The 13,561-nt window shown below is 47.1% G+C and overlaps 1 protein-coding gene across 1 annotated transcript; it reads left to right on the forward strand.

The window, feature by feature from the left end:
* The first annotated feature begins 4,819 nt into the window (after positions 1-4,819).
* LOC144137632 (zygotic DNA replication licensing factor mcm6-B-like) lies at positions 4,820-13,092 on the forward strand. The gene is made up of 5 exons (XM_077669573.1): positions 4,820-4,827; positions 6,114-6,282; positions 7,528-7,667; positions 9,587-9,699; positions 12,730-13,092. The coding sequence occupies exons 1-5, from the start codon at positions 4,820-4,822 to the stop codon at positions 12,822-12,824; spliced, it is 525 nt and encodes a 174-aa protein (XP_077525699.1). The 3' UTR covers positions 12,825-13,092.
* The last annotated feature ends 469 nt before the right edge of the window (positions 13,093-13,561 follow it).

Raw genomic sequence — 13,561 nt, forward strand, 5'->3', positions numbered from 1 at the left:
TGCCCGTCGTGCGGCGTTCTGAGTTTCCGTGGGATTTTTTCAACCTGTTAGTGCTTCTACTGCGAAACTTGCGTGTACTGTCTGTCACAAAATAATTCGGACCAAGGTGCGTGATAACTATCGGCGCGACGCCTTTCGGCCCAGCTCCTGCTGTCGAGATAGCTGAGGGCGCATGCGTGTTCCAGTCCAGTCAGTTTTGCGCGTTTTGCGGCCGTGATCGCGATCACGGCCGCAGCGCTTTGTTTCTCTTGAATGTGGCGCCCGGCGGCGCGGTGCTCGGTGCGCGGTTCTCGGTGCACGGTGTTGTGGGGTATACACAACAGTTAAAAGCAGGTAAAAGTAGCAGAGGCTACGAATTGGGTACAATGAATGGAAGGGAGAGAGAGAGAGAGAGAGAGAAAAAACATCTTTATTTGTCTTGCAAACGCGACGAAACCCTGGAGATTTATAGAACAGAGAAACGAAATCAGGAAGGAAGGTTTCTATAGCAATACGCGAGGCAGTGCATTGCACTTTAAAGCACGGGCGGGGTGTCGGAGAACACGGGTATACACGGCTATAGCTACAGGCAACACGACGAAACTTGTGTATGCTGCGGCAGGGATCGGAAGACCGTAGAGCATATGGGGCAACGAGGTTGACGGAGGCTTTGGCATTTGGTGTGAGGGGAGCCTCAGCTTCAGGGCCATAGAGGTGACGAAAAGGTGGCTGGAGTGGTGGTGGAAGAAAAGTATGGAAGAGAGCGGGACATAGAAAGACTACTATCCCAAATTAGAATTTAGAACAGAAAAGGGGGTGGGGGGGTAAATAGGTGTGTAAGGGCAGGAAGGGGGGGGAAGCGATGGAAGTTTAAAACCAGAGGGGGGGAGGGGGACTAACCCATTAGTTTAGTTAGGGTAGGGCAAATAAGAGAATACCACAGGCAAGTCGGTTGGAAACAACCGACGGCCTGATACAAAGGGAGGGCCTCTAATCGTCATCATCAAGTGAGCGGCACAATTTTTGGCAGTGGCCAATAGCATATGCGCTTGCGCGCAACAGTGCCGCTCATCTTTGCGATATGTTGTCTGGTGCTCCTTTTATTGCCATCGTATTGGCTGTACAGAGAACTGGTGTTCAAAAATTCAAGCAAGTCCGCGATAAAAATTCAGCGCTCCCAAGTACCACTACGTCATAACTACGACTTTTCTGCCCTACGTCCTGGATGGCCCATTCGTGGACGGGTGTTTCCTTTTTCAACAAGGCCGAAGCCGTGTCCACACAGCACGAGCAGTGAGCACTCTCCTCGAGGACAACAAGGTGCTTCAGCTACGGTGGCCTCCGTGCGGGACAGGCCTGAACCCCATCGAGAATGTCTGGGGAATAATGAAAGTGCACGTTGCCAGAAGAAATGACTGTGGCAGCATGGCTAACGAGCTGTGAAATGCAATTGCAGAGGAATTGGAATGCCTTCGCTCCCGTCTAGAAATTGTAAAGTCTCTTTACGAATTGCTTCCTCCACGCATTCGCGAGGTAATAGACAATGACGGCAAGTTTGCACGCACCTAATCGGCTTGTAGAAAACCACTCGCTGTATCGCCTATTTATGAAGCAAATAAACCATCCCACCTGTTTCCAGTGGTTGATACCAACTGCATGTTTGCCATATAACAAGCAGCACTGGTTCTTTATCGCAGACTTGCTTGAACGACAGTTTTCTGTAGTCAGTGAGATGACAATAAAAGGAGCGCCCAACAACATGTCGCAAAGATGAACGGTGCCGTTGCGCATGTAAGCGCATGCCACACGCTATCGGCTGCCGCAAAAAATCGTGCCGCTCGCATGGAACACCGCGCATGGCGCCGCAGGGTGCCACATTCAAGAGAAACTAAGAACTGCGGCCGAGATCGACAACTTGCATGCATTGACTGGACTGGAACACGCATGCGCCCTCGGCTATCTCGACAGCAGGCAGACAAAAATGCCCGTGTGCACGAGATTTTGGGGCACGTTAGATATCCCCAGGTGGTCAAAATTAATCCGGAGCCCTCCACTACGGCGCGCCTCATTGCCTGCGTTGCGTCGGTGCGTTAAACCCTACAATCAATCAATCAATGGTTCATTCAGTTCTAAAAATAATATTCGAGCTTTCTGCATAAAATGAATGACGTTGCTTGCTTCTGGGGCCCGTGAAGTTTGATGGGTTCTCTCGAACACTGGGATTCACTACCAGTACCCAGCAATTCTTTCAGCATTAAAAATTGGCAACATTTTGAATATTGTGGCCTAGAGCTGTGTGCAAACCTAGCCGCACCAGGAATTTATCGGCTTGCCTTTTTGTTTGCGTATGGATGCAACCGCCTTACGAGGCTGGCATCGGCTACTTAAGTTGGAAAAGTAGAAGGGAAGTAATGAATTTTAATTTGCATATGCTGAACAGATGACTGGATATTTTGGTGGTGGTGAAAAAGTGATGCCTGAAAAACACCAAAAGCCAGGGTCTAACGTGAGCAAGGATCTCAGTGTGCCTTTGCAGAGCAATCCGAATGATACCCCTGCCACACGGCAAATTTAATGTCACTTGCATCGAATGTCACTCGTCTGACTTAATGCCATTTTTTTGACGCGCTGCTACATGGCCAAAATTAGTTTCACTTGCAAACGATGGCAGTTGTGATGAGTTTTTAAAAACCTGCGTAGAGAAAATATTTTATTAAGCGCTTCAATGTTAGGGAAAGCTGAGCAAGAGGAGCTTAAACACCTTTACTGCACTTTTGAAAGCCTTTTAAGCACACTTGCAGCAACTTATTGAATACGATTGAACAAGGTAGCGAGACTAGCAGTTTTATTTTTTACAACTCTACTCGGCTTGTTTCACATGAAGAAATAAACAACTAGAAATTATACAGATGTAAAAATATTATAATGCTACTTACGGTGTAGCAATCTGTTTTGTTGGGGATTCCCACCGAGTCTCTGGTGTCGAGATACTAATGCATTTGCTGGTAGAATGCAGTCAAATGGGTTCTGCAAACTCATAAGGTCCCTAATGTCATTTTGATTGAATGTCATTGCATTTTCTCGTGTGGCAGCAAACAAATGTCATTTTGAATGAATGACTTGGATGGGAATGACATTAAATTTGCCACGTGGCAGGGGTATTAGGTGAAATGGAGTATGTGGTGTAGCTATGTAGCAGCCTCGGAAAAGTTTTAAAGGTTGTTTGGCGAGACACTTTGAGCAACCTCTTGTCATTCAGTCTCGTTTCAAAATAATGATTGATAAAACAGCAAGACCTACGACGGGAGGAATTATGTTTTTGGTGTGCAATTTGTGGTGCGTAATGGTGTGTAATGCCCATTTGGTGAGTAATTTGTGGCAGCATAGGAGCCATTCTACATGACATCTGAACAAATGCCTGAGTTGCATAACATAAACGTTCGAAATACCCGCAGAGGCATATCAACAAACGTGAGCGCCCACCATTCATCAGTCAGTCACCTCTTGCTAGGTCACTCGTACCCTTTTCGAGGCTCTCTGCGCAATACAGGAGACCACAAGTGTCTTTCAAGCATGTCAGAGTTGGCAGCTGTCGCTGCTACCTTTCCTGCAGTATTGTAAAAAAATCTTCGAGGAATTTTTAAAAATTATTTTTTCCCAAAGGAGCTTCCACAAAGTTGTGGTGGACCAAGAATTACAGTTGTAAGTTTTTAGGCTTGTCCTCCTCCTCATCATCATCAGCCTGTCTAGGACTACTGCAGGGCAAAGGCCTCTCCCATAGAGCTCCAATTATCCCGGTCCTCTGCTAACGGTGGCCAAGTTATCCCCGCAAACTGCTTGATCTGGTCTGCCCATCTAACTTTCTACTGCCCCTTGCCACGCTTGCCTTCTCTAGGGATCCACTCTGTTACCCTTAATGACCAATGGTTATCTTGCCTTCGCATTACATGCCCTGCCCACGCCCATTTCTTCTTAATTTTTACTAGTAATATGTCCATAACACGCATTTGTTCCCTGACCCACTCCGCTCTCTTCTTGCCCCTAATGTCACACCTATCATCTTCCGCTCCATTGCCCGCTGAGAAGTTCTCAATTTAAGTTGAACCCTCTTAGTGGGCCTCCAAGTTTCTGCCCCGTAGGTGAGTACCGATAAGATGCAGCTGTCATACACTTTCCTCTCCAGGGACAATGGTAGGCTACCATTCATTATCTGTGAATGCCTGCTGAATGCACTCCACCCCATTCATATCCTTCTAGTTCTCTCTGCCTCATGGTTGGGATCCGGGGTCACTACTTGGCCTGAGTAGATATATTCGCTTACCACTTCCACTGCCTCGCCACCTATGTCAAATTGCTCTGCTCTCCCGAGGTTATTGAGCATTACTTGTCCTAACTTGTTCCAAATGGGAGGAAAATGCATCGCTTCTTTTGCCACGGGCAAAATACAGCACTAGTGTGACTGATTGCTCATCCACATGCCATGCAGTGAAACGAGCCCAAGTATGTCGAAAAGGCCCGGAACCTGGTGAAGCCTTAGTGCAGTACACTCAAAGCAAGTTTTGTGGACATCGAGCGCTTAAACCAGAACGTGGCCACTATCATCCAGGAGTACTATAACGGTGAGGAGCTGCATTTGCCCGAGCCACCATCTCTCTATTATGACACCCGCACCCCTATTTGTGCAGTCATGAACAGTTTGCGAAGAATGGCAAAGGAAACTAGTGTGCTGCTGTTGAAATGCTTTTTAACTGAATGCAGTGCATTTCTGTTTTTTCGTCATGTGATGCTTCATACCGAAAAGAGAGCACCTAGAGCATGGTTATGCACGAAGTCTATCGGAATGCCAGTGTGAGCAGAACTGTCGGTGCAACGTTATACTACATGACAACGCAGCGTCTAGACTTACCTATGCTGTTTATGCGGGTGAAGCAACTTTATTAAGAATGCCTACAGAACGTTTAGCTGTCCCAGTAAGAGAGGCGTCACCACGACGCGGCCATGACGTCTTCCCTGCTTTTGGCACCGCTACTCCCTCCCCAGCCTTACTACTCCCTTTGGTCGACTGCGCCTGCCCCTCTTTTGGGGTGGTAGCCTCCCTTTGCTTTCGCTCGGTCATTGCCTTTCGAGGGCTGCTGTTTATAAAAAAAGAATTTATTCTTTGTATTACAACTCCCCCTACTCTAATGCCCTCTGCTGAATGGAGGTGTCAAAATCAAAATAAATAATCAGGAATGCAAATAAGTGGTGAAACGTTATCAGTCCTAGAATGTTCCTCACTGCTTCTTTGTGGTAGTCAACTGGAGGGCTGCACGCACTCTTGATGGTCCCATTTTGTAGCCTCAGTGCAGATCTGTTACTGCCTGTCAAAGATAGCGTTTTTTTGGGGGGGGGGGGTGCTCAATTGGAGTTTTTCCACCTTCTGTTTTGGGACATGACAGGCCTGCCCTGTATCCAGGAGTGCTGTGTTTTGTAGCGTCAGCTACACTGGCAGAGGTTGGGCAGTTTCGCGTGGCTCCTGTAGAGCCGTGCTGCGCATGCGCAAAGAGCAGTGACGTCTCACACCGCACAGCTGGCGCGCCAGAGTCACCGTCGCCGCGACTGGATTGGATTGGAAATCGTTTTAGCAGCAGTAAGCATGATAATCAGCTAATCCTAGACAACCAGGACACCTAAGAATAACTAGGTGAACCTTAGCTCACACTACGTATATCCTGGCATAGCCGAGCTAAGCCACTGCTAATTTTTTTGACCTCCTCCACTGATGATCTTGGACACAGCCAGATGACACTCTGCGCAGCAGAACTGTCACCTGCTAATGATTCTTTCTTTTTCCAAAGGCAGCACAAGAAACACGGTCTGGTTCTAAAGTTTCAGTGCAAGTGATAATTACTGACACATTTGTGAAGCTTCATAAGAGATTCCAACTGAATCTCAATCCCATTCGTCTTCAGTGTGCAGCTGTTTCCAAGTGGCATCTCTTTTTACTTGTTTTATGCGAGGTGGATGCTTACCTCGGAAACAAGAATGGCATCGTAATTGAGCCAGTGCGCTACTGTACCAATTTAGCACATCTCGCAATCACTGCATGTGCCAGTGTGTGCCTGAAGCTTGCCCACTCATGCTGTGCGATGCAGGGCGTGTGAGCTGACCACGGCCGAAGTGGGCAGCGGGTGGGCAGGTGGTGCTGAAGGCCAGGTGGTGTGCGCCCAGCTGACCCACCCTGAGCTGATCAGCGGCACCATTGTCTGCGCCGACTGCCGGACGGCCGTCTCGGGCATTGAGCAGCAGTTCAAGTACACCCAGGTGGGGTATTGTTCAATTGAAAAGCTTAGGAGGGCAGGCCAACTACTCCTTGGATGTGATGCTCCATCTGTACCCGTTCTCCATGCTTTGGTTTTGTTGCAGTTGTGTGCGCCTTGTTTAAAGTGAAGGAACGCTTCAATGGAGGGGAAGGGTTGGATTAAGACTGTTTTGTCATGTTTGCTGAATTTTTGAAGTACAAAATAGTTTTACTGCGTTTATCTGAAGTCTATGCCCGTGCTGGGAGAATAAACGATAGTGCAGCGGAGAAGAAAGAGGGTGCATGATGTCAACATGTGCCGCGTCTGTGCAGTGAGGCAGTGCGGGGGAAGTCAGGTGTTTGTATGGAATGTCCCAGAGGACATTGCAGTCTTCATTTTTTATTTTTTTTTCCCTCCCTGCAATGTTTGTTTACGGAGGTACCTTGTTTAGCTGTACCCGGCAAGCAGGTCAAAGTACGTGCAAAACAGCAGTACAGCTCAACTTCTTTGCTCATACCTACAAACGAAGTATGACTGTATCAGATTCTTTCATGTGTTGTGTTTCAATACAAATAGCCCCCCTCCTTTCTGCCAACCTAGATTGGACAGCTTGTCAGCCCGCTTAAAGAAGGTGTCAGAGGTCACATTTAAAGGAGCCATGAAGAGAAAATACAACTTCGTGTAATTTGAAAGAACTAGGATTCAGTATCTCACTCAGCTCCATTACAGCTCCAAAATATGTCTTTTTAGCGAAAAAAAAGCAAGAAGTATTTAAAAACTTTCAAATTTTGCGCCACAGTGACGTGTTATGAGCAAGAATGACGTCATACGGGCCGACAATAAAACATAATTTTCAGCGCGTTAACTGCACGTTAGCATTCAAGTGATGCGGTCAAATGGAACTAGAGGCCCGATTACAGACATCCAGTCATGTGTCGTCGCGATAGGTCAGTTAGGCGGCCGCCAATCGCACAAACAAGGTTCGGTGACGTCATAGAAAAGTTGCGGGAAATTGGCTAGGGGGTCGCGACTGCTTCACACGTTTTCTTTAATATCTCCGTTATTTGTTCGAAGATTGCGGTGATATTGGTATCATTGTTATCGGGGCTAAGCAGTCTTTCTAATAAACCCAACTTGTATTTTGTCTTCATGGCTCCTTTAAGCTTTCACATAATGGCCTGCCGAGAGGGAGCTTCTGTTTTCTGAAAAAGTTAGTTTCTCCCAACTCACCTCTATCTTTCACTCTTCGTTATTTTTCCTTCGACAGCCGACCATTTGTTGGAATCCTGTGTGCCAGAACCAGACGCTGTTTGTCCTCGACCCCAACAATTCGACCTTTGTGGACTTCGAGAAAACGCGCATCCAAGAGAGCCGAGCCAAACTCTCCAAGTGTGACATCCCTCGCAGGTGGGTTGTTGGTGCTCTTGAACATCACTTGCACACTTTGCACAGCCATCTCCATTTTCCCTCCTCTTTTGAGTAAATTTAGCCCAGGAAGGTTACCTCGGCATGAGTTCATGAGTACTAACCCCTGGTATACATTACTGAGTCATCACATGGTAATTGTTCCCATTCCAGCACTCCTCTATAGATATTGTCACAATCACAAGTTTTAACTGTTGCCTTTGCTGTTTTTGCCCAGTGTGGTGTGGACGACTTTAGAAAACTCTATTGATTCTGGTTTTTTTTTTTTTTTTTCAAAGCTCAATTGGAGAAAGTACTAGCCTCTTTCATATTGCTGCCTGGAATTCCAGAAAGTTCAAATGAAGTTGAAGCTGCTGATCAAAGGCTGCATTTAGGGAGGCCTTCATTGCCCCTCTTTGAGGGCAAATTTCTTTTTGTGCACAGAATGTAAAGAGTGCCAGAAGATGCCTGCACATGGGACATTTAGACCATGCCTGCCCAATCATGGCTTCCCCCCTGAGCTTTCTTGTGACCCTCCCAATATAAATGTTCTTGTATGGCTAAACAAGACTTGCTGCAGTAGATTAATGGTTTAGGTGCTGTGCCCCCGATGCTTCAAGTCCGATTCGTGGTCGTGGGCGGCACATTATATTGAGGCGAAAAGTGAAAAAATCTGCATGTACACTGTTTGTTTGCACATCAACGATTCCCAGGTGGCTTAAATTTAGAGGCCTATTTTGTTTGTCATTTGGAACTGCTAAGAACTGCGCGAAATCAGCTCCGTATTTTACTCATCCATTGATTTTATATTTCAAGAACAGTTTTGGACTGCCTGGGAACTGCTGTGGGCAGGCAAATGAAAAAAGACCGTAAGGCTAAACCAAAAGGGGTGCATCTAGTTACTGATAGGATTTATGTTTGGTTGTTCGACGATATAGGCTTGGCATACATACGTGCAGTCTGATCTGAAAGAATGGAGTTCTATGCCCATCCTGTTACCTCTTGTGAGCATGTTTTTTCGAAGCTGAGTTAACCCACAGTCTGGTGCCTCAAAGCCCACGTGTAGCTTTGGCCCAGCCAAACTCGGATCAGCAGAGGTGTTTGTTAAAGCTACTTCACCCAGTGGTTGCTGTAACTGCCCGTCCCATCTTGGCGTTTAAAAATGCTGAGGATGCCAAGTGGGGTTGGCTTTCATGGTGACAAGAGCATGCAGCAACAACTTCGTCGCTGCTGCACCCTGTTCTGCCGTTTGCAGCTAGCTTAAAGGCCAACTGCACTCAAAGTTTCAACCTCTTGACAACCTTATTTCTGTACAGTCTGCCTAAAAAAACTTCACAATACAAAATGTGACAGCTGAAATACGCGTATCTGCGGCGTGAACGACCATCGAAAATCGGAGATTTTAAAACCAAAATGGAGGAGGGCGCGGCCATTACAGCCAAACTGAAGTGACTTTCCAGTCGGCAAGTGAGCGGCTGCATGCAGCCTACTGGCAGCAGCAAACGTGCGTGCAACACTCCACCTTCGCCACAGTCCTAGAAGAAGCGCACCCAGTGGAGCTCGACCAGTTCTTCTGGCTGGCCATAGGAAAAAGCGCAGGGCCGGCTGCAACATCACTTCCGCTTCGAGGCTGTTTGCGCAACCCACCGGCAGGTGCAACGTCGTCCATGATGGAGCTGTTTGAACCGTTTCCAACTAATTAACAATTCATTTGATGGGGCTACCAGTGATGTCCCAGTTGGTTTCGTTCAAAGTAAATTTGGCCTAGGTGAAATTTGAGTGCAGTTGGCCCCTTTACTGCCTTTGTCACATCCCTGAGCTCGTGTCAGTGGGCGTTTTGCTAATGTGGACCAAACAGGCTGCGTGTTGTATCGTGTGGTGCGTGAATTAAATCACTCGTTGCCCCGCCAACCCACACGCAGTGTGGAAATGATCGTGCGTGTGGAAGCAGTCGAAGGGGCCCAGGCAGGTGACCAGTGTGATTTCGCGGGAACTCTCATTCTGGTGCCCTACGTCAGCCAGTTGTCTGCCCCTGGTAAGGGCACTGCTGTTCCTTTCTGTTTTCCTTGTGTGCCCGTTGTTGCGGATTTTTAACTCCATGACGTCGTGTTTTTTGTGATGCTGCTTGGGAGACGGGGTGAGCAGCCTTGCCGGAGTGGCACATTGCTCATTTCTAGTGCATCATAGTCCATTTAGGGTTGTTATTCTGCTTTGCTAGTCTCTCTTTTTGTGTGCGTGCATGTGTGCATGCACATGCAATTTAAACAGCTAACACTCCCGAAAGAAATGAGTGCAGTTTTGACTTGAATACGGCTGTATGGCCACTGAGAAGAGTTGTACAGCTGTAACGTAGCACAGGAGACTAAAAACTTTTTTTGCTTTGCTGACGGCTTTAATTCTGCCTTTTTAAACCCTTTGGAATAATGTCTTTAAAGTATTGCTCACATTTCTGGAAGGCTTTAATGAAGTATTCGCCTTTATAAAAGGAGCGTTGCCTTCTGTGGTGTTCCCAAACTTACTGTACCATGGTTCGTGCAACAGGTGCTTTTATTTTCTTTTGTGCCAGAAAAAGTGCTTTGTAGTACCTTCTTATTAGCAGCCTGCCAATGTGAATTTGTTCGGTTCCATTTGTAATTTCAGTGTATGACCGAACCATGGGGAATAGCTTCCCCTCTTGAAATGAAAAAGCAGCCCCGGAGGCACAGCGTGTTTTGATTGGCAGACTTACCATGTTTCCTTGGGCAGAATGCTTAACCCTCTTGCTATGTGTTCAGATTTGTGCGTGCAAACAATGTGTGTCATTGAAGCACTTGTTGCAACCTCTGTTGTGGCAATTCTTCATCAGATGTGAGCATGTGTTGCTGCGTAGTTTTGTTGGTCCCTCCAGATTTCGCTTAAAATAAAATTTCGCTTAGTTTTAAAGGGGCCATTAACATAAAATACAAGTTTAGTTTATTAAAAAGACGGCTTTGTCCAAGTAACGATGACACCAATATCATTTCCAACTTGAAACAAATAATCGAAATATTATAATATTAAAATCAAAATATTACAGATAAGTTAGATAACATATAAAGCAAGCAGCGGCACCACGACTCTTCACTTTCCGGCGATTTTTCCATGACTCCACAGAATCTCATTTGTGCGATCACTGGCCGCTGACCAAAGTTACCGCCAAGATGGGCAGTTGTAGCAGGGCCTCTAGTTCCGTTTGATCATATCACTATAGTGTGATTGTGTAGTTAAATCACTGATAACTCTGTTTTTAGTGCTGGCCAGATGTGTCATTCCTGTGCCGCCTGGAGAACCTTTCCTTCACACCGCTGCTGCTCTCGTGGGCTGCGTTTGCCTTGCGTGGGAGCAGGCTGCCTTTTTTTATGCTGCGGTGTATAAGCCAGTTGCCGGTGGCATAGCCCAGGCTTGCAGTGACAGACACCATTGTTGCTCGCCTACCCTGGTTGTATGCTGCCTGTTGAGGGAGTTCTTCGATGCCTGGGTCCAGATGACAGAGTGGTGGCTGGCATTCTGGCTCATCACCTCACTGCACCGCGCCAGCAGGACTCGGTTGCTCAGTCTGACAAACACTGGCTCCAGGACAACCCGATCACATTCGGTGAGGGGGTTCTTGTGCACAGGTGGATGCTCACCGTTTGCAAGGGCTCGGTTGTACTTGCACCATTACGCAGCCCCGACAGGACACTTGCTGTGGTTTGGGGCACTGTCTGTGGACGTCATGTGCAAGAGCGTGGCTTCCACTGCCCTCTTCATCCCTGGCACGTCGTTGCGGTTTCTCCTCAAGGCATAGCTGTAGTAGCTTTGACTCTTGATTTGGTCTTGCATCAGCTGGCCTCCAAGCGACTCCCCCTGAGCCTTTGTTTTGCTGAGAACCCCACGCAGTGTTCTTCCCATCCTTTTGGCCACGTGGTTGATAGTCCTTTTTGCAGATCCTGATGAAGCCGTAAACTCCTGCTGCAGTCAGCGCATAGAAAGTGCGGCAGTCTCCATCGCAAAGAACGGTCGTGTATTGTAGTCCATACTTGGCCAGGGATCTTTGAAACATGATCAATGCAGCCCCTGCCTCCCTCCGCCCTGCGTTGCAGTCAATGTTTCTCTGGCACTCATCGGCTGCGTACCAGTCACTGCACCCACCATAATCTTGCTTTGGTCCGAGGGCAGAACCGAGGCAAAAGTTGGACAAAACCACGTGGTCCAAGACCAATCGCGAGTAAAGCTCAATGATGCACCCCACGCCAATGTGGGAGCTTTGCCGCCGGGTCATCCAAGGCGTGTCAAAGATGACATGAATATTGCTAACTGGATTCGAGAGGTCTGCGTAGATGCTCCTGACAACTGCAGTTGCAGGGACTTCAGAGGCTTGAACAAGCTTAGTTTTCAAATGTCCCTGAAAGGTCTGTTGGTGCAGGCCACGATGGGATAGGTTCATGCATGCACAGAAGTCTGCACGAGCTGCCACGCCTTTGCCGATTGACTGCATTCCTTCCATGGCCCTCATGTTCACTTCAGAGGGAGTGGTATTTGCTGTTCCAGTGACCCTTGGAGAGGAGAACTGTTTTTTCTCGAATGCGCACGTGACGCAGACAACACGAGTTTGCCGTACTCCTTATCCTTGGCCTTAGTGAGCATCAGGTGTCCCGCACTACACTTCGCCTGCCCGAAGAAGGCGTTCAGGGCAATAAAATGGGTTTCATCATCCCTTTATACTCCCTTTTAATACCCTTCGTCTCTCTTCTTTCTCTGCTTGTCATCCCCAACCGCCACACCAGCAGGTTCCCCTAGGTGTGGCAAATTACGCCTGCCGGTGGGTTTTCCTTTCAAGTTTCCTGGCAATAAATTTATTCATTCCGGTCCAGAATAAAAATGACTGTAGTCTTAATTTTTATACTTGCTTTTGGTATCTGTGGATCCAAAGCATATACTATTGAAATTGATGCATGCAACTTTTCTAGCTGTGTCATAATTAAGTAGTGGTCTTTCTGTGTGATAACTCTCACTGTTCACTGCTTATAAACTTCGTAGGTGACACGGTGCATTATGTTCTACCCAGGAATCCCACTGGCATGGGGCAACACGGCTAGAGGCAAGAAACAAGGGTGCTGGGAGTCGTGGGAACAAGCCATACTTCTGATGCCTGCCACATGAAGTTACGATCACTGCTCATATTGAAGGTTACATTTTTTTTTTCTTTTTTGCAGGTGCTTCCTCCCGCAGTTTATACCGCTTTAAAGTGTAGGGCTAATTTTGTACTAAAAATAAAGCTTGGTTTTCAAAATATCACAGGCTGGTTTTACTTGTTGACATTGCCATCATTTTGCTGTACACAGGACACAAAACAGGTAGGTATTGAGGTCAAATCAAAGCTGGCGTCAAACGTTCTAATTCGTGTGAGTTTATGTGAATATACCTCGTATCTGTGTTGTGCTAACATAGTCGGCTGTTGTGCTGCCTGTTTGATGCTTTCTCTGTTCACACAGGTCAATCTTGGATATATTGCCACCAGCTGTTAACAATTGACATGCCCAGTGGTTGCTTCCTATAACACTCGTCAACAACCAGCCCCTCTTCTCTATCTTATAATCTGTGTGCCAGTTTAAGCAACGTTATTTATTCGGAGAATAGTGGGCACTCTGAACGTTCCAGAAGCAGCTGGTTGATGTGTCAATTGTGAGGACAGTTCTTAGTAGTAGTATTCAAGGCTCACCTGTGTACAGAGAAAGCAGATGTAGCGGGTGCCACTGAGGAAGTCCAGAGTAAACAGAAGTTTTTACAACAAGTTCTTAAAACCTTTTGAGAAGTCCTTGATAGGAAGTTAGTGAGTCAAGTTGTGTAGACGTGTTGCAAGCCCACAATTAGCCGGCTCTCCAGGACTGCTTAAATAA

This window comes from Haemaphysalis longicornis, unplaced genomic scaffold (assembly GCF_048455015.1).
Source record: "Haemaphysalis longicornis isolate Haplotype H1 unplaced genomic scaffold, Haemaphysalis longicornis Haplotype H1 scaffold_43, whole genome shotgun sequence".
Lineage (NCBI taxonomy): Eukaryota > Metazoa > Arthropoda > Arachnida > Ixodida > Ixodidae > Haemaphysalis > Haemaphysalis longicornis.

Excerpts from the sequence above, each read along its gene's own strand:
- LOC144137632 (XM_077669573.1), top strand. Across the intron at positions 7,668-9,586 it reads AAGTGTGACATCCCTCGCAG|TGTGGAAATGATCGTGCGTG; the intron begins GTGGGTTGTTGG and ends ACCCACACGCAG. Across the intron at positions 9,700-12,729 it reads CAGCCAGTTGTCTGCCCCTG|GAATCCCACTGGCATGGGGC; the intron begins GTAAGGGCACTG and ends TGTTCTACCCAG.